This window comes from Chrysoperla carnea, chromosome 3 (assembly GCF_905475395.1).
Source record: "Chrysoperla carnea chromosome 3, inChrCarn1.1, whole genome shotgun sequence".
NCBI classification, from domain to species: Eukaryota; Metazoa; Arthropoda; class Insecta; order Neuroptera; family Chrysopidae; genus Chrysoperla; species Chrysoperla carnea.
Genome location: NC_058339.1, coordinates 17,087,234 through 17,109,597, shown reverse-complemented (window position 1 = coordinate 17,109,597; position 22,364 = coordinate 17,087,234). Strand labels below are relative to the sequence as shown.

Genomic DNA, 22,364 nt, shown 5'->3' with positions numbered 1-22,364 from the left:
CAAATGCGAAATGCGGATTTTGAGCTGTTAAATTTTGCGTTTATACATATAAATCCTATAATATTAAAGAGGTTTTTAAGGTATACTTATATTATATAACAAGTTCCTTTTAATAAAGAAAATTGTAGTACGTGGCATTCGTTTTTCCATAAAATACATTTAAAGTGATAAAATGAATGGCATTTGTGTGTTGTGTGATTTTCTTTAGGCATAAATATTACAAAAATTATGTCGAAAAATTTTACCATTAACTTTCGTTTAATTTTACCTAGTTCTAAAAGAATCCACCCTCAAAATTTGAAACGAAAGTCTCAAATATTTGCATACATTCTTTTTGGGAACGTCCTTGAGTAAAAACAAGTGAAAACAAACAATTGACGGAGTTAATTGTTGAAATACCATATACATATAGTCAGTGTTGATTACGCAATCGTTTGTTTTCTTACGTCATGTAAGTAAAGAAAAATGGTCACTCTTAGAAAGCCAAGTCGTGTATATAAGTATAACACGAATGTGTTGCCACTATAAAATGTTTCCAACCTAATTTTTGCTCTTGCGGGTAAACAGTGATGTTTAGGAAAAAATATTTTTTTTAAATTATTTGTAAAAGTAAAATTTTTTTCATTTATACTCTTGTTTTATATCTAACGGCTTGCAAGATGGACCCAATTGACCTATGTTGTTTATTTACGAACTCCACCTCACTTTTTACGTCCTGAACACGATATAAATATTTCAAATTGATGTATTACTGGAGTAAATCTAAGCAAAAAAAGGCTGTTATATGGATTAAAAGTTCGAGCAACGAAACTTTGGGGTTTTTCTTTTCACATCAAAATAAGTATTTTTTGAAATTTTTTACTTTCCCGGAGTGGTGCAACATGTTTAAAAAACAAAATGGCGTCAAAAATGAAATTTTTTTCAGAAATTTTATCATTTTTATTTTATATTCGCAAAAGGAGGCATCGATGCATATCCAAATTTGGTAGGTTTGTAGTCCATGTTAAGAACTACTCCTCATAATTTTTTGGTGGGGTTTCGTCCCTTCCCCTCCCAGTTATATATATATGTATACATACATATGGTAAAACAGTTCATTTGACTATAACTTGAAAAATATTCGATTGATTTTAATAAAAACTAATATCAATAGTAGGTTTTATTACTTACAACTTTCGGTTAAAATTTTAGCGAAATCCGTTAAATAGTTCGGCCAAAATTTCCAATTTAGGAAATTGTTTAAAATGGCTGCCATTTTATGCCATTTTGTCCTACGAGGTTAAATTTTTTTTTAAATTGTAGCATTTTTTATTATCTTTCGATTTTATAATAAGTGGCTTACCCGTAAAATGACTCCTTGATCCATATTTTTGCGAAAAACGGAAAATTTAGCACTTTCTGGAAATAATTGTTTGGGGGATGTATGGACTGGCTTTGGGGGGTGTTTTTTGCTTTGGCATGAGAAAACTATTTTTAAAAGAGGTCTATATGGTTTAAAGCAAAATTTTTAAGTTTTAACCCCCGCGCTGTAAGGGGGAAGGAGTGTATGAAATAAATGTGTCTTAAAAGATTTTAAAAAGAGGTCAAAATAGCTTAAAATGCTAAAGTAACCCAAAATTTTAGATGCTTTTATTAATATAGCACTTTTTACAACATCCACCCCTTCCCCTCCTGCTTTCATATTTTTTGCTAATTCAAAATTTTTATGACGTATAAAGAGGTTTTGGGGGTCGCTGATCTCGAACTTTTGGCCCAAATAAGTACACCCCCTAAAAATATTACAATTGTTTTTGATAATCTATTGCAAAATTCGAGATCAGCGACCCCAAAAACCCCTTTATACGTCATAAAAATTTTGAATTTGCAAAAAATATGAAAGCGGGAGGGGAAGGGGTGGATGTTGTAAAAAGTGCTATATTAATAAAAGCATCTAAAATTTTGGGTTACTTTAGCATTTTAAGCTATTTTGACCTCTTTTTAAAATCTTTTAAGACACATTTATTTCATACACCCCTTCCCCCTTACAGCGCGGGGGTTAAAACTTAAAAATTTTGCTTTAAACCATATAGACCTCTTTTAAAAATAGTTTTCTCATGCCAAAGCAAAAAACACCCCCCAAAGCCAGTCCATACACCCCCCAAACAATTATTTCCAGAAAGTGCTAAATTTTCCGTTTTTCGCAAAAATATGGATCAAGGAGTCATTTTACGGGTAAGCCACTTATTATAAAATCGAAAGATAATAAAAAATGCTACAATTTAAAAAAAAATTTAACCTCGTAGGACAAAATGGCATAAAATGGCAGCCATTTTAAACAATTTCCTAAATTGGAAATTTTGGCCGAACTATTTAACGGATTTCGCTAAAATTTTAACCGAAAGTTGTAAGTAATAAAACCTACTATTGATATTAGTTTCATTAAAATCAATCGAATATTTTTCAAGTTATAGTCAAATGATTTGTTTTACCATATGTATGTATACATATATATATAACTGGGAGGGGAAGGGACGAAACCCCACCAAAAAATTATGAGGAGTAGTTCTTAACATGGACTACAAACCTACCAAATTTGGATATGCACCGATGCCTCCTTTTGCGAATATAAAATAAAAATGATAAAATTTCTGAAAAAAATTTCATTTTTGACGCCATTTTGTTTTTTAAACATGTTGCACCACTCCGGGAAAGTAAAAAATTTCAAAAAATACTTATTTTGATGTGAAAAGAAAAACCCCAAAGTTTCGTTGCTCGAACTTTTAATCCATACACAAGGCGTAATTTCACTCTACTAGATATATTTTTTTGTTTTTGAGCTATCGTTTGACGAACGGACTAACGGACAAACTCTGGAAATGAACAAATTAGGTGATTTTATGAACATCTATACAAAATTTTGTTTATAGCATCAATATTATTAAGCGTTACAAACTTGGGACTAAACTCCGTATACCTTGATATTTTTCATATATACATGGTATAAAAACAATAACTATCACTTTGGTCGGTTGGTTGATATGTCGAATTAGAATTTGAAGTAGAAAACAGAAAAAAAAATCTTTAGAGATGGATTAAAAGATCTAGTCTATCAACGCTCGAATATGAATATATATAGCAAGTCTCTTTCTTGGGACGAGAATCATGCTTGTTGCTATCATAAAAGTATGATGAACAATTATTGAAAACTTATCAATTGGAAAGAATCAATCATTTTGTATATTTTTAATCATCACATTAATCTCATCAAATAAAATACTTTTAATACATTTAATAATTCACATCATTAAAACTACTAGCTACGTGTACCTATATGATATTGTTTTTTTTGTTTTTTTTTTTGATAATAATCGTTTGACGTCATTAATGCTTTTATGCTGTTGTATAAAAAGGAAAAACACCAACAACTAACTTAAACACATATTTAATATCAATTGTTTATTAAAATATAATTTTAAGCTATTTTAGTATTAAATTGTTTAATTATTTTCTAATTTCTAATGATTAATATAAAAAATCAAAATAATGAACACGATATATCTCCTTTACGAATATAATTAACTACCAAAGTCAGGGTTTTTACCAAAAAAACTTTTCATTTTTATGCACAGTTCTTAATTTTGGTATGATTATAAGGGTTAAAACTTGAAAAAAATTGATACAGGTTTTTTATGTTAATGGTTACATTTTTAAATACACTAAAAAACAATATTTATAACGACTATGGTCATATACCACCATGTAAAATGTATTGTTTTTAATAAATCGTATACCGTACAAAGAATCGGCTTGAAATTTATACAGAATGCGTATTAAATACTCATTAACTGACACAATAAAATTTCAGTGTTTTGGTAACACTTTCGTTGTGGTATCGAAACGCCTTAAGAACAACGCTGTTGCTGACATTTACGAATTGATTTGGATAATATAATATATTTTTGTTTTCGATAAAAGAACCAATCGATATGACATATGTATTTGTGAAAGAAAAATAGCATGTCGTGATAAATGTTTTGACAATTGCAATTCTCGAAATACTTTTGAAAATAAATTGTGATTGCGTACGTGATTTCTTTCCATTTTAAAACGAAATCTCACTTTGTGGTCTGTTGATCACTTTTTACACTATCTATTTGAAAAAGACTGAGAAATTTTTGTTTTGCTTAACATAAATGGCTGTTGTATAAACGGCTTGTATTATCATTTAAAGGTCAATAAAAAAGATAAAATATCATATATTAAGAAAATATTATGAAGTAAATTGATAAATGTTTTGTTTCGGATACAAAGCAAAATTATTATTTAAATTCCGATCTTTGAAATACACGTAGTTACTGTTTTATGAAATTTGTAAAATGTTTTCTTGTGGAATAATTAATTCAGTGAAATTTTATCTGCTGTACGCTTGAATATCTTATATCTCGTAATATCTTACAAACTTGGGACCAAACGTAGTTTACCTTGATACTCATACATGGTATAAATATGCAAAATAATAAAGGCCCAATCTGTTGCTTGTTTGAAGACATTGACTATCGTTGTTGCTGTTTGGGGGGACAGGGTAACCATAGGTCAATTCTACTTTTTATACCATGCATATATGTAATATGCAAGGTATACTAAGTTTAGTCCCAAGTTTGTAAAGCTTGAAAATATTGATGCTAAGCACAAAATTTTGATATAGGTGTTCATAAAATCACGTAATTAGTCCATTTCCGGTTGTCCGCCCGTCCGTCCGTCTGTGGACACGATAACTCAAAAACGAAAAAACTTATCAAGCTGAAATTTTTACAGCGTACTCAGGACGTAAAAAGTGAGGTCGAGTTCGTTAATGAGCAACATGGGTCAATTGGCTCTTGGGTCCGTAGAAGCCATCTTGTAAACCGTTAGAGATAGAACAAAAGTTTAAATATAAAAAATATTCCTTATAAAAAAATAACCAGCTTTTTTTTGAAACATTTTCACGTAAACATCACTGTTTAGCCGTGAGGGCGCAAATTATGCGTAAATTTTATAGTATTTATTATATGGGAATATTAGTTATGTATGTGTGACATATATGTATCTGTAATGTGATAGAGTAATCAACACTGTCTATGCATGGTATTTCAACAATTAACTCAGTCAATTGTTTGTTTTCACTTGTCTTATTGTAGTTTTTGTGTTCATGCAAGGAAAGCAGAAATCTTAGAGCTCCTACGCTATAAATTTTCTCATATGATTTTTAAATGAGTTTTTTTTGAAGAATGAAATTGACAATTTTTTATTTAAGAATTTGGAGTTTTAACTTTGAAATTTGCAGTTTTATTTACCTCTTATCATTATTAGAATGTGTAAACAAACACTTTAATCAATCTTAGTCTTTTTAACACGCTTTTATAAGTTTGGAGTGTATCTATGTAACGCGATCTTTAAACGTAATTTTCACCCACTTGCTGCAATTCTATGAAATATTAGCATAATAATTTGGATATCTCATATCGTCACAGAAAATAATCCATGGGAGTAAAATCATACAAATTATATGAATTTTCATAATTGATATTATTTAGCGAAAAATTACGGTGTAATAGAAAACATATCGAATATAAATCGTCTATCAGCTGTCAAATTAACTGCCATTGGGAAATGTGTGGCCATGTATCATTTTTGCACCACTTTCGGCTTCTAGATTATTTATATTTTTTATTTTCATATTTCATTCTGTTAAGGTAGCACTATTGATACAACAAGTGTCTTATGTGCTTTGACTTGTTTCACTTACGTAGTATTTATATCTATCTACCTACGCCTACGTAAAAGCAAGAGAAATAGAGCTTGTAAGCTTACAGTTACCTACTGTTTCTATAGTTGTATAAGCTCTTTGGTACACTATGAATTGTCATAATAGATGACGTCATGATTCATGGAACACGTTTCTGAAAAATCACAATTTTTTTAAGCGATTATATTTATTGCAAAACACTTTTAAATGTTAATATTTTACTATAGGAATAATTTCTTTAGTCCCCACAATCGATTCGACGTGTTTTTGGTACATCAAAAATATCTATTCTTAAATTTAATATCAGAAAAAGAGTATTTGAATTTATAAAAACAAAAAGATAATTTGGAAAATCATAAACTTTTTGGGCATAATCGACTAATTCTGTTTTTTGATTGAACCTACTAATAATTTGTGTTATTTGTTTCAGCAGTAATGCATCCAAAGAAAGTCAACAGCATAATCCAATTGAAGTTCCTACACAATCATCAAATGCACAAAACAGTGATAAATCTACACAACAACAACAGCAACAACAGCAACAACAACAACCAAATAATGATCCTAGTAATCGTAAAGACACAAATATTGATTTAAATGATAAATCAACATATGAAAAACATGATACATTTAGTGATTTAGTAACATACGTAAGTTTAACCAGTGATGAACGATTAGAATTAATTAAATCAACACATGAAATTGTTAAAAAATCACCACCAATTAAAAATAATCCAACAATTAGTGAACAAATTGGAGTACCTATTGAGTAAGTATTTTTTTATACAATTATTTATTATTATTATTGAATTTTATAATTTACTTGGCATGCTTTTTTCTCTACATGATTTATTTTTATAATTATTGTGAGTATGGAAACTTTTTAGGTGCTTGGGTCTCGGTTTTATCTTCAGAATATCTATTCAGACAAGCATATAACGGAGCCGCTTACTAAAATTTTCTTTGGCATGTTCAAGTCTGTCCTGGTCGATTAGGTCAATGTTATTTATTTGTATTTTAAAAAATTAGTTTAAGATAGTTTTGGTAATTTCTCTATATAAAAGGTAATTTTGGCCCAAAAAATACAAAAATCAGGTTTACGTATCGATTGGATGCATAGTTTTTGAGAAAATCGCTATTTGTATCCAATTTTGGATTATATTTCACAGGCCACAGACCCAATCATTAAATAAACCCGATTTTTTTATTTTTTGGGTCAAAATTATCTTATATAATAAATTTTGTCGATATTGGAGGCCAAAAAAAAAATTTTAGATTTTTTGGAATTTTCTTAAAGGGTTCCTTAGAAAAAATCGAAAAAATCGGGAAAAAATTGTTGTTTCTGATTTCGATAAAACTGTATATATAAGATAATTTTGACCCAAAAAATGCAAAAATCGGGTTAATGTATCGATTGGATGTATAGTTTTTGAGAAAATCGCTCTTTGTATCCAATTTTGGATTATATTTCAAAAGCCACGCACCCAATCATTAAATAAACCCGATTTTTGAATTTTTTGGGTCAAAATTATCTTATATAATGCATTTTATCGATATTGGAGGCAAAAAAAAATATTCGATTTTTTGGAATTTTCTTAAGGGTACCCCTTAGAAAAAATCGAAAAAATCGGGAAAAAATTGTTGTTTCTGATTTCGATAAAACTCTATATATAAGGTAATTTTGACCCAAAAAATACAAAAATCGGGTTAATGTATCGATTGGATGTATATTTTTTAAGAAAATCGCTCTTTGTATCCAATTTTGGATTATGTCTCAAAAAACCACCCATCCAATGATTAAATAGACCCGATTTTTGGATTTTTTTTTAGTTAAAATTATCTTATGAAGAGAATTTTATCGATATCGGAGGCATAAGATAGCATTGGTGGGTAAATGACTTTAAAAAAATTCACCAAATTAATTTAATTGATTATGCACATTTTGAATATATATTATTCCGATTTTTAAATAAATATAAAATAAATCCTATATAAGGTAAATCCTTTATTTTACACTGGTAATAATTTTTAAATGAAAAAGTTTTTTGATTTAATGAATTCATATTTCATAAAATAATTTTTTTTATCCAGTTTTTTATAAACGATGAGATAGCGGGATAGATATTTATTTTCACAAATGATAAAATGATATTTGTGTTAACTTTAATAATAGTATTTATGTATATATATATATATATATATATTATATATTATATATAATATTATACTTTGTTATATTTTGTATGTTTTCATTGGGTTAGCAGGTAGCTTTTGTACCACCATATTCTTATGTAGAGAATGAATCCATACCATGATAGGAAAAATGTGGTTAAACACATATTATGGTTGTCACATTAAATAAACACCGTTATACAACTTAAACGTCTAAGTAGGGAACAAGGATTTAATTTAGTTATAGCGTCATTCATTTAACTTTTTTTCTTAAAAGTCCATGACCTTTTGTGTATGTATCATGTTGTGAACTTTTCTACGATTATCCTCATACATTTCAAGATTGAGCAAAATAAAAAACTATACTTCTATTGACACATTTGGAATTTGACACATTAGGAACCTGTGATGTTGTGACCTTATTTCTTTTGACACATTTGGAACCTGTGATGTTGTGACCTTATTCATGATGCAGTTCAATAACTGTCTGAAAAATTTGAAGTTTAAAACTATTTGAAATGCAATTTGTAATAATCATTGAGCTTACTTGTACATAAAATGAACATAAAAAAGGTCGAATCATTAGTCTTTGGATAAATTTTATCATTATCATAAAATAATTAATTAAATTTCAAAAGCTCACATACGTGACACTAAAAAATATATAAGGATTATCGTAGAAAAATGGTTCAGCTGAATACCATTCTACAGTAATATTTTTTATTCTTATTTCATTTTCATATACAGGGTTGGTCATTTAATTCGATTACGACTAATAGCTCGTTATCTTATAAATTTGATAATATAGATATTGCTCTTCAATCATCAATACTCTTACTATAGTCGTCTCGGTTTATCAAATGATGAATCCTCGATGAACTCATAATTAAATTAAAATTTTGTATTTATAACATCGACAACCTTATATTTTTATGGTATTATTATAAACTTCAAGATTGTTTAACAATATTTAAGAGAGTTTTTTATCACCCTTTTTGAAATAAAAATATCCAATTGAAAAGGATAACCTATAAAATTCATCATTTTTTCAGCCAACTTTGAACGATAAAATAATAATAAAAAGCCCGATAACCTAGGAATTTTTTGTGATTTTTGGAAACTTTGTTAATCAAAAAATGTATTTTTAAAAGTTTTATTAAAATCCTTTGACTATTCAATCCTTGCATATCGCCTGAACCACCCACGAGTACCATCGTTAATCTGAGTACATCAATATGTATTGCATAAAATGCGACTATAATTTTTTTTTTTTTTCGTTTTTGTTAACATTGTTTAACAATATTTCATTATATAAGCCATCAGTATACCTGAAACTTAAATATAATTATATAAGAGCTTCATTTTTAAATGATATTGTATTTGATTTATATGTATATGTATATAATATTATAATGTGAAAATTTATTCAACATTTGTGTATGTTAATATTCATCTTTCATGTCTTGAACAGATTTCAATTAAGTATAACAATACACAATCTTAATGACTTCTCTTTATTTAAATCCATCAAGAATTGTTGTTGTAGGTAGACTAGCTTAGTGTACTGTGTAGAGTGTAAGAGTATAAGTACACAGTACCACAGTACAATATATAGGTGTACCTATGGTGATGGTTCTTCTATATTATACAATACTACTTCTTTATAATATATTGTACTATAATATTAACAAATGAGTACCTAGTGTCATCATAAGTACTACGAGTACAAAGTTTAAAAAAAAAAGCTTTATCAAACTTAATTTATATAAATATTGTGTGCTCTTTAATTTGAATCTATTTTAATGTTTTACTTATTTAAGTTCAAATATGTAATATTCAGTATTGTAAAAAGTTTTGGTTTATTGCACGGTACATACATATAAACCAAATTCATACTTTGTAGTCAAATAATGTGTTATTTTTAGCTTTAAAATACCACGCAACTACAAAAATATATAATATATTGTGTGCAAGTGATGTTAATAAATTTGATAATATAGATATCGCTCTTCAATCATCAATACTATAACTATAGTCGTCTCTTTTCATCAAATGATGGATCTTATATGAACTCATAATTAACTTAAAATTTTATTTTTATTTCGTCGACAACCTGATATTTTTATGGTATTATTATAAACTACAAGATTGTCTAAATATTGTTTGATAGTTTTTTATAACACTCTCTAGATTTTTTGATATAGAAATATCCAATTGAAAAGGACAATCAGTATTAGTTTTCCAAATTAATCTCAAAAATTAAATTTTAAAAACGCATACTTTAATTTACGTGCTTGCAAAGAGCGTTAATGAAAATTCATATTAACGATTTAAGGATGGTCATGCGAAGACGTGATTTTTTAAGAACGCCCTTAAATCAAAATACATACCTTATTTGATTGGCTGCTGTTTTTATAGATATGTGAGTACCTACATAAAGTAGATCTGGGCCTATATTACACTCAGTAGGATCAAGTTTCGATGAGGAAAGCCTATATATAATAATTATTAATATTATTATAAATAAATAAAACAAAACAATCAAAAATAATAAGTTTAAGAAACAAATGAAATTGGTTTTTAGGTTGATTCTCCACAAAAAACTTTTTGTGTGAAACTAATTTTCACTTGACTATTTATAATAATACAGAATAAAATACACACACAGAAAAGTTTATTTTATTTAATTCAAAATAAATATTTGAAAGGGATTTTCAAGTTATAATTATTTGTCAAAAGTATTTACATCTTTTATATAAATTATAATTATTATACACAAATGATTAACATATTTGTGTTGAAATATTTTTTGAACTGAAGTAGCAAACAATTTTCGAAGAAGGTGTGTATTTTATTTATTTAATCAAAAAAAAAAAAAAAAAATTATTTATGCAATGTCAAAGGGTAGGGCAATTTTATATTTCTGTTAAATTTTCTTGAAAAGTGAAATTTACAAAATTAAAAAACACCGGAGAAATTTTTCTCGTACGAAATCCTAAACTCACACTTGAAACGTATCTTAGAACGCTCTCCATTAAATTATCTTTTTCCTTCAGGATAATTTTTAGGATTATCACCGGTTATTTAGTTATTCCTATACGTTTCAAACAAAACAAAAAATTCCAAATCGGTCCATCAATTTAGGCGCTACGATGGCACAGACAGACACACAGACAGATAGGCACACATAGCGGTCAGACTTTTAACACCTCTTTTTTGGTTCGGGGGTTAAAAAAATGTAAATCTTTTCTATTTATCGCCAACGTTTCGTCAACTTTGCTGACTTCTTCAGAGCTAATAACATACACATCTTCCTCCAAAACTATTTTAATAAAATTGATCAATATAGCTAACGAAGTTTTCACTTCAAAAATAAGCGGAATGATTCTTCTGTTAAGGAAATATGAAAAAGATTTGTTATCCTTTTAATAGAAAAGCTGTATTGACCTAGGTGATATATGATACCAATTATCAGGAATATTTGATTAACTAAAACCAAATTAGCGAACCATTTTAACTATGTTCTCAATACTAGAGACCAATCTAGAAAATTAAAAAAAAACAAAACACAAAAATATTCTATGGTATAAGAATTTTTCCGAGATTTTCTCGTAATTATAATAAATTAAATAAATAATGAAAAATAAATGAATTTTAATTGAATATTTTACTAAAACTAATTTGATTAAATATGCTTTTATTATATGAACAGGAGAATGTTATATATAATTAAAAATTAAATTGTTCTAGGAATGAAGAATTTTTTTTTCTTTTTTCATTAAAAAAATGCTATTAAAGACAGAATGAAAATATTTATGCTAGTAATATTGGATTTTCTAACTTATGTTTTTCTCTTTCCTTTTTTTTTCTTATTTATAAAATATTCAATTCTTCATTAATTAGTAATTCACTGAAGAAATGAGTTTTTTGTCTTGTATATTTGTGTAAAAGGGCATTAAAAAAATACAATGAAAATTTAATAGAAAATTTATGAAATTAATTAAGGTTTTGAGACAGTTTACATTAAAATGTTACAACATTATAATGCGATCTTTTTCACAGTTTTCTTTTTAAAAACTAGGTTTACTAAAAAAAAATAGTATTTTTTATTCTTCTTTATAAAAAATTTCTTTTATAGTTTAAATTTTTTTTCTTGGTATTTGTTTGAGTAGATAATAAATTACTTTTTAGTCTCCAAGTGATTTTAAGTGGTAATCGAAATTATCTAATTATTAAAAAAAAAATTGGTCAGAATTAAGAAGTCAAACAAAATCATGGATTTGTGCCCACATTTTTACGCCCAGAAAGAATAAAAAATAAATGTCTGTCAAACTTTCTTTTCAAACTTCATGATTTTGAGAGAATAAAATTTTTGATGCTTGTCGATTTAGTAGAAAATTGAAAATATCAAGGAAGATACAAATGAAATGGTAAGGGGGCGTCCACAAATTACGTGAGATGATTAAGGGGGGGAGGGGGTCGAGTCAAATATCATCTAATCTCACGTTGGGGAGAGGGGGGGTCTCGACAAATATCACGCAATTTTTCAATCAGCACGCCTTATGATCTCTATTGCCCAAGTGTACATGATGATTTAGAGAAAAGGTGCTGTAGTACATGCGGTATTTACTTTACATCTGTCACAAGAGCTGCAGAGCACAGGCGAGCCGCCTACATTGTACCAGCTAAACAAGCACGTATGCTCCGCAAAATGCGACCATCACGGATTGTCACAAGACGAGCTAATGAGTTACTGTGCGCAAGCGTCAACGGCTTGGAGTGGCTAAATCAGAACGAAGTTGAAGGAGCGGATGATTTTACTGAAAATCATATGGACATGTTGGTTCCAATAGTCTCTCTTGAGACCGCGCATAATTCTCCATGGACTGATTAGAGTAATTCTTTTTTTTAAATCACAGTAGACATAATTTAAGTATTCTATTCTTAACTTTTTATTACATTTATAACTCTCAGCAATATTGATTGGTAGTCTTAACTAGTCGTAAATAAAAGCACAAACCAAATTGTTTTTTTCTTTTTACAATAAACAATCTAACGCGTTTACGTAATAAACCCACATTCTGAAAAATCTCACGTGAGATTGGGGGACGGGGGAGGGGGTTGACTAAAACCTCACGACATCTCACCAAGGGGAGAGGGAGGGACAGAAAATTTAAAAAAACACCTCACGTAATTTATGGACGCCCCCTAATACAATGCCATGATACAAGAACGAGAAGTAGTAGAAGAACTTTTTAAGCTGATAGCAAGTGAAGAGATATGGTTAAACATAATTTGACGAGTTATTTTTGTGTTTCAATTTCAATTTTTTCTTCTCGGTCAATTTTCGGACAAAGAACACACTAGATGATTCACTATGTTTTGGATAAAGTGTTGTATTGATTGTTCTAGGAAACGATCAAAGAAATCTGAACAAAATTTTCAAGTACAACTATTAGAAACTAAATTTCTATAAAATCTAAAATATATTTTCTCACATATTAATTTACATTGCGTGATGCCCTAGATAGTTCAAATGCCGTATAATTTTTTAAAATATAGCTACCTCCAATATTTATATAATACAAATTGAAAATTAATTAAAATCTGGGTCATGAGTGATATTTCAATTTATGATTTTCACATATTTAATAAATTTCATACAATAAAACCAATAATTAAACAATAACAAAAATAAAACAACAGTAAAATAAATAATTATTAAAATCAATTAACTTATGTATAAAATTTTTAATTATTTTACAAAAGATCACCACAGATCAGAGAACATCAAAATGAAAATAAATGTTAACGAAGTTGTTATTCGTAAGCTACATAATTCGTGAGTACTTATGAGTATTAAAATAGAATTTTTTGAAATAAGTTTTACAGATTTTTATATATTTATGGCAAGAAGGTCCGGTCCGTTAAACAAAAGTATCAACAAAAGTTTATCGTAAAATTTTGGTTTTGTATTGACATAAATGACGATCAGATTAAAATAAAAGCTTTAAAATAAGAGTGTTTTTTGAAGAAATTCTTAAAATTCTAGAGGGGCGAGGCCAATATCAGATTGTGGTCCATTTTTTTTAAATTTAAATACTCTATAGACTAGAATGAATTTAATGACTTGATGAAACACTTGAACATGTGGCAAGCATGGAGTAAGGGTTCCTTTAAATTTTACCCAAGTGTTAAAAACTTGCTTCTCGATAATTTCAGTAGTTTTTGAGTGATCCACAGACTGATACCCTTCTATATTAATAATATACATATATCAAGGTATATTAATTTTAGTTTCTAGATCATAAAATCAATGAATTAGTTATTTCGGAAACACGTTAACTCAAAAACGAAAAGAGATATCGAGGTGAAAGTTCTATAACGTGCTCAAAACGTTTAGGAGCAACATAGGTTAATTGGGGATCAATCCTCTGCCCCTGGAGTCAAACCTGTAAACCGTAAGAAATACAACTTAATCTTATATGTAATGTTCCTTACGCAAAACCTTTGTGTTCCTTGGCGTCCTAAGGGCAAAATTTTGGTATTTTTTGTCCAAAACTACTACAGTAACAGTAACTTCAAATTCTTGGTCTTGTAATAGATTTTAAAAAATTTTTAAATAAGTTTTTTTAGGAAATGGAGGGACCGCCATAAATGTATTGGTTTTTTAAAGTTTTCTTATTTATTAAAAATAATGTCAATTTATTTTCATTTGTTTGTCAATAGAAGAGTAGAAAAAAGACTTACTAGAAGTTGTACGTGTGAAATCTCCCCTTATTTTAAGTAAATATCAACGTTCAGAGTTTATATGAATTAATGGTAAAACCTACATTTGTAGAAAACTTCGAACATATAATATCTATCTGTACAGAGCAGCTTATAGTAGGTGTTTACCGAAATATAAAAGCAGTAATGTAAATAAAAATACAATAAAACATGTAATTATAATTATTAGCATGAATTTTTTTTTTTGTATTTAAAACCATAATATTAATAATATTATAAAGCTTTCACACATATAAAAATCTTTTTAGAAGTCAAATTGTTCGTTGATACAAAGCATTTGTAAAAAATTCAAGGTAGATTACTCTGATTTTACAGCTCTGATTTGATTAAGAAAATTTAAATTAGAAATATTGAAAACGGCAACAAAATTATATAAAATATTATCCCTATATATATTTAAGTTTGAAAGTAAGAATGTTTGTTTGTTTGTTTGCTACGCTATATATATCTATACAACAACAAAGGCCTTGGAATTTTTAAATTTTGTTTGGTAATGAGATAGGTTTACGGAGGGCTCTTTTAAATATATATAGTGCTTTTTTTTTTAAACTTCTACAAAACTGGATGTAAAATTTAAAATTTGTAGCCATAAGACAATCTTTTTTACATTCTATTTATGTCGAAAATATTATATTCATACCTTATCATAGTGCCAACCCGTGTGGAAAACCCGTGCTGAAGAAATAATATATAAGTGATAAATCTCAGTACTTTTTATTTATAGGAACTTTTGTTACAGTAATATTTATAGATCGTGAGTCTATTTTTCGTCATTAGCCAGCACGGTAAGCTTTAAAATTAGGATTAAATCATGGATATTGATAGAGAAACTTCCTTATTCCGTCATCAATTATTTCAAAGAGAAATAATCCTCCTGCATAAATTTATATATTCTCGGTACATCGCCTACATCCAATACCATTGATGTTGAACAAAAACGAAAAATATTATAGTTAATATAATACTAGTAATAATTTTTAATTATTAACATAAAAATATATAAGCGAATACATAAAAATAGCATTACCACCATAAAAAAGCGTAAAAAAAATAAAATAACTGTTCATTGCGTTCGTTATAAGTTATTATAGGTTAAACAAAAAAATCACCACTCATCACTTAACTCAGTAATGTCTGTCTATATTGTGTAGTATGCCTTTTAAATATCATCACACATTTTTTGAAAAGAATAAAAACAAAAAAATTTATATATACATATTTTGGAAATGATGATAAATTAAAAATTTAAATTAATGTTTATAAAAGCTATGTAATTGTCATACGAAAATAAAATTTATTACGTGTGTAAAATACTCGAAAAAAATGGTGATTGTTGATGGTAATGAAATCGATGATTTAGTGGGGAATATGTACAGTTACATACCGTATAAAAGCTTTCATTGAATTTGGCCTCGAACTCACTATTTACGGATTGAAACGGTTCGGAAACTGTTTCAATTTTGAAAACTAAGCGTTTTAAATTGAAACTTTATAATAAGCTAAGAAATCAAAAAGTTAAATTTACTATAAATTATGATCTGAACATACTTATAATATTTAAGTACTACTAAAATGTTTCCCCTTTCAATAATTTATTAATGCTTATTAATCATAAGTCGCGGGAGCCTAATAATTCGTTCTTTTTGGCATATTTTTAACCCTCGAATTAAAAAAAAGTGTGTGTCTGTGTGTTTGTCTGTCTGTGGCATTGTAGCGCCAAGCGATTAACCGATTTTAATTTTTCTGGTATCATTTGATAGGTAATTTAACAGAGAGTGTCCTTCGCTATGTTTCAAAAGCGAGCTTATGGTTCCCTTTTTGAAAAAACTAAAAAAGTGGCGATGATATTCAAAATCGATTCATTTTGGAAAAGGCATGACGTATAATTTTAACATATAAATAATTACTATGGAAATGAATGGGCAAATAAACCTGGCTCAATTCATTCTGAAAAGTGGAACGGTAAAATAATTAGGTAATTCAAAGCAATAATTCAAAATTTCAAACTCAACTCAAATATTTAAATTTCCGTTAAAATATTTCCAAAAATTTGTCCCCAAAAATGATAGCTCTCTAAATATCCTGCTCATCTCATCTGCTGTCCTTGATCATCACTTTGATATTGATTTAAGAACGAGTATTATAAGTTTAAAGTGTTTATCTGTAAGTCTGTGTGTTTCTCAATGGCATCGTAGCCCCTTAACGGCTGAACCTACTTGATTGAGAACATTTTATGGATGGAAGTTTCCAAAAAAAAGTTTTTTAAATTTTGTAAATTTAACTTGTTGTTTAATGATTGAAACTAATAAAATTTATTGTTTTATTAACTTATAGATTTTATAGTAAGAATGACGTAGTGTTAAAAATGTATTGACATGATGTTTTCAATCACCAATTTAATAAAGTAAAAAATAAAGCTATTAAAGTGAATTGCCAATAAATTGTATATTGAATGTGTGTTTATTTTGACGGTGACAAATTAGGGTGAAAAACCATGTCATGTTGTATGGATGCCGCCAATCTAATTTTATTGTTATATATGCATATTATACAGGTTGACTTATAAAACAAAATTCAAAACTAACCTTTTCCTTGTAGTCTTTTGACTGGCTGTCTTTGTGATTTAATCGCAAATGTAAATGTTTTTTCAAAGTTCTCTTAAAATAAAGAACATTGGATAGAAATATCGATTGTTCGGCAAAGAATTATAAATTTTACAATAGTTTCCAAAAAATTTTTTTTCCAAAATTTCAAACAGCTGTATCTCTACAAAAAATCATCGAATTTGGAAAAACTATAGCTCGTTTGAAAACTTGCATTTTCAATTTTTAAAATCTTTTGCTCAAAACTTCTTTTCATTCCGTACCACTTTGCACGTGGATTGTGGAAATGGTGAGAAATGTTTTCACTAAATTTTACTATTAGCTTAAAATGGCTATATCTCGGCCCATTTTTAACCAATTTTGCTATATAACCTATATTTTCATGAGAAAAAAATCTTTTACTCTTGACTTTTTAGTGCATTTTTATTTTTTTACTTTTTGAAGTCGGTTTTCTTTTTGTTAAATGTTTTTTTTTTATATAGCAAATCCTCTGTGCAGAGTAAAAATATTTTGATATGTTTTTAGAATGGCTGATGCTGTAAAGAACATTCTATATTTTATAATAGAGCTATTTTTAGTTTCTGTTAAATGAATATAGAACATACGCAAATTTTAGTATTGGCTACAAAATAAAAATGTTTGATAATTTATCACAAAAACCTACATGCTTTCAAGTCATAATAGATTATACGTGCAATTTTTTATAATATAACTATTTTTCTTTTAAAATTAAATTTGTTGCTAGTGCAAAAGTGATTTGATATACATCTTAACAATGTATAACAGAAAACTCTTGAATAAATAACTAGTCCTAATAGGGTATCACCTCGGAATCTCATGAAATAAGCTGAATAGTTCTACAAACCTTTATTTTAAGTACAATATTGTCTCAAAAGGCATATATGATCACGCGTGAGCATCCATACATATTCAAGATCAAATGTCCCAAAAATCAGTTTTTGAGAATATATCGTTTATTTTACCATTGATCGTAATTACATTTAGTACAAAAGTTGTAGAGGACAAAATTTCCTATAAATTTTGTCTGAAAACTTTAACACACGAACTAAAAGAGGGTTCTTATAAGTTTGACCGCTGTTTGTGTGTTTGTCTGCCTAAGTGGATGAACCGATTTTGATTTCTTTGGTTTAGGTTGAAAGGTAACTTCACGGAGAGTGTTCTTAGCTATGTTTCAAGTGCGAACTTAGGGTGCCGTAGCCGAAAAATTTGTAGGGGGTTTTTTAAATTTTGTAAATTTCACATGTTTATACGTTTTTTTAACCATTTTTAAAATAGACCATATAACAATATATATTAAAACATTTTATTAAAAATAATTAAAAATTTGTTCACAATAATTTAAACAAACACAATAATTTAAACTAAAATCTATTAAAAACAAAAACGAAAAACAATATAATACATTTAATTTTTTTTTAAATATTAAATTATGTTTTACCCAGAAATGTATTAATGAAATGTATTTAACCTATCGATAAAAAATTTTTTGAGCTTATCATAGTCCTAAAATGATCTTTGAACTTAATTTCATAAAGTTCGGAAGGTTAAAGGTAAGTGAGTATAAGGTTAGTATAGACATATGGAAAAGGAGATATTTAAAATGACGTCACTTCGCAAATCAGGCCTTGTCAGTTGAACATGTACATAAAATTTCAGCTCAATTGGTTGAGGATAACTTCTTAATTTAAGTAAAAGATTTGACCCGAACAAACAAACATACATTCAAACGTTGTAAGTTTAATAAGAGCTTTTAAAATTATGCAAATGAAAATATTTTCAGATACACGGTAAGGAATGCATGGCATTTATTATAATGCTGGTATGGTACAGAAACAGATACATATACAGTATCTATGTAAACCTAAGTAATTTTGCCGTATTGAATAGGGCTGATGGGCTATCTGATGTATTGTTGGCATTGCCAACCCGAATTTCTTATCGTATAGTGAGACTACCTTTACAGATGGAACGTCTTACGACCATTAAAACATACAATTTTCTACATCTAACTTTTACTTTCCAAAATATTTTCAGAGAAAAAATATGCTATGCATTTTGTATTAGCCAATCATGTTTATTTACTCGATAACATGTACAGTATCATGTAAATTGCACGTCATTTATTTCTTCATTTAAAGTGATATTTTTATGAATTTCTTCAAAAATATAATGGTTTTTGAATGGGAATACCAAGACGGCTTTTCAAAAAATTTATTTGACTTAATCTGCTGACCACTACAAAATTCATCAATTTTGAATATATCTGCGCCCTGTTTATATATCTTCGACCTGTTTATGATCGTATTTCTTCCCACCAATTTCCTCTATGGATAGTGGAAGACTTTTGAGCGATATTTTACGCTCTTTTCAAAACACACACATACAAATGCAAAGATTTGATACATTAATACCGATAAAATTCCTAAAATCTGCAATTCTGAAAACGTGTAAATGGCAACCGTTTCATACAATAAAGCTCCATATGCGTAATAAACTTCGTTTAATTTATTATTCATAAAAGATAAAAATAAAAAAATGAAATAAAAAAACTATGTACGTGTTATACCGAATACAATTTTAACCTCCATATATCAAGATCTTTTTCGAGGTTTGAGGGTATACTTAGGAGCTTATTATATAAATTTGAAAGTTGAACTTTTTTGTAGATTGGAGTTTTGAAACAAGGTACACATGTAAATTGTTGAGTAAAGTAGTAAGCGAATTTGAAAAGGCTGTAAAAATATCTAACAAATTTAACAATTAATTTTTCTTCTATTTTAATATGAGTAAATAAGCTTTTAGGAAATTAACTTTCTTAAATGAAAGACTCAAAATAATTTTAACTAAATCCGCGTCATTGCCAACCAGTAAATACTGTCAGATTTCTTGTTTCAGTTGTTGGTGGGTTATCACGAAAGACTTGATACTCAAGTAAATCATCAAGATAAAGTCGCCCACTAATTTACAACCTACTTAATTAGCTTAAGATATAAACTAACCCATAAAAACCAAGCTATATTATACTTCCCTTTCTAAATTTTCCCGTTTTTCGGTTATAATTCGCATATTAACTTTGGTACATACATACGGATTATGTGGAGCTACTAAATGTCAAATTTTTACAATTTTTTTTTTTATTATAACCATTAAAAATGTAATTAAAACTTTTATAATATATGAATGCAATGTGGGCATATTTATATTAAAATGGTTTATTTATTTTATTATTATTATTATTAATTTTTTTAAATATTTTCATGAATATAATTTAATAATAATAAAACTAATAATATAACCAAGTCGTTGATAACATGTTTAACGGTGACTTATTATTCATATTTTAAGGTAGTTTAATGTGTTAACGTTCACATAACGTTTAAAATGATTAAAATCTTGTATAAGCTTTTTTTTTTAAAACGTTATATCAATCATTCAAAGTCATCTGAAAACCATCTAAATTTAATGCTTTTTATGCGCCGTATTTGATAAATGGTTACGGTAACTTATTAAATATTTCAATTGAGTCTAAGTCCTTAACTTATGTTCTACAAACTAATTTTTATACATCTTTGCATAGAAATCTTTACCGAGAAAATCTTGAATCGTAAGATTCTACAAGAAGTCAGCTTTTAATAGTATTATATTAATCGTTCAAAAAATTATCTGAAAAAAAAAAAATTAAACTTGTTTTACAGTTTTCTTAATTAAAGATAATTGAAAATAATACACAAGTTGTATGATTTGTACCAAGGTCTCTTGGATTTGTGCCAAGCGCCTTAAACAATTTGCATTTTTCGATAATATTATTAATTAATTTGTTGAAGCTACTTGCAAATTTTCAACTCTATATCATTTATAGTTTTGGAGAAAGTGGACACCAATGTTTAGTCCTAATTTGCGCCGTCACGGGTAAACAGTAACGTTTACGGAAAAATATTTCAAGCAAAAGTTGTTATTTAATTTTTTTAAGGAATTTTTTCTTACGTTTAAATAATGCACATTATGGCGTGCACATATGGAATTTTTATGAATCTCATATCTTCAGTAGCACTATATCACTTTATAGCAGTTTTCATTACTGTTATGTCTTCAGTAGCACTCACAAGGCTAAGACAAATCGATTGACGTCAGAATCATGAAAATCGGGTCACGCGCGTGGCCTCTATTGCGCCACTTAGGAACACACAAACATTTTTTCCACAATATGGCGTCTGGTGGTCGCCATATGGAATTACTATGACTGCCATATCTTCAGTAGCACTCATCAAGTTAAAACAAATCGATTGACGTGAGAATGATCAAAATCGGGCCACGCGTGTGGCCTCTATTGCGCCACATAGGAACACACATACATATTTTCCACAATATGGCGCCTAGTGGTCGCCATATGGAATTTTCATCATTGCCATATCTTCAGTAGCACTTCCAAGGTTAAGACAAATCGCTTGAAGTCAGAATCATTAAAAATCCATCTAGTGAGTCATATAGGAACACACATATGGCTAATAAACACATTACCACTCCTTTGCGTTGCTCAGTCGGGTAAAAACAAATTACATTTAAAGTCATTATTTCGTAAACATCAATTTATTTTTGGGCGTATTAAATGTTCGTTATTAAACATGATATAATGTTTATAAAACTAGTGTTTGTTAAAATGTTTAAAACAGGTAGAATAATTAAAACGGGATCTATTGTTATAAATATTATTATGTAAGCAATATTATAGACCCTAATTATAGTAATGTCACTTGTGTATACAATACTTATATATATATTATATATATATATATATATAATATATATATACTTTATATTAAGTTTCTATTCAGTATGTATCTAAGTATAACAGATATTTTAAATTGTTTCAGTGCCAGAAACCACATATTGTAATTAAAATATATGTTCACTTTTCTGGTATTTGTGTGAACTACTTCTTATTTTATAATTGCACTTGACATATATGTAGAAATTCAAATTTCGTAGAACAATATGAAGAATTCTTCTGATTAAAA

General features: G+C 28.0%; 1 protein-coding gene across 1 annotated transcript in view; it reads left to right on the top strand.

Moving 5' to 3' along the window:
• The window catches only part of LOC123295894 (extracellular serine/threonine protein CG31145), a 213,813-nt gene that overhangs the window by 15,571 nt on the left and 175,878 nt on the right, over positions 1-22,364 (top strand). The window contains exon 2 of the mRNA XM_044877354.1: positions 6,195-6,533. Coding sequence (XP_044733289.1) covers positions 6,195-6,533 — 339 coding nt within the window. The remainder of the gene's footprint in view (positions 1-6,194; positions 6,534-22,364) is intronic.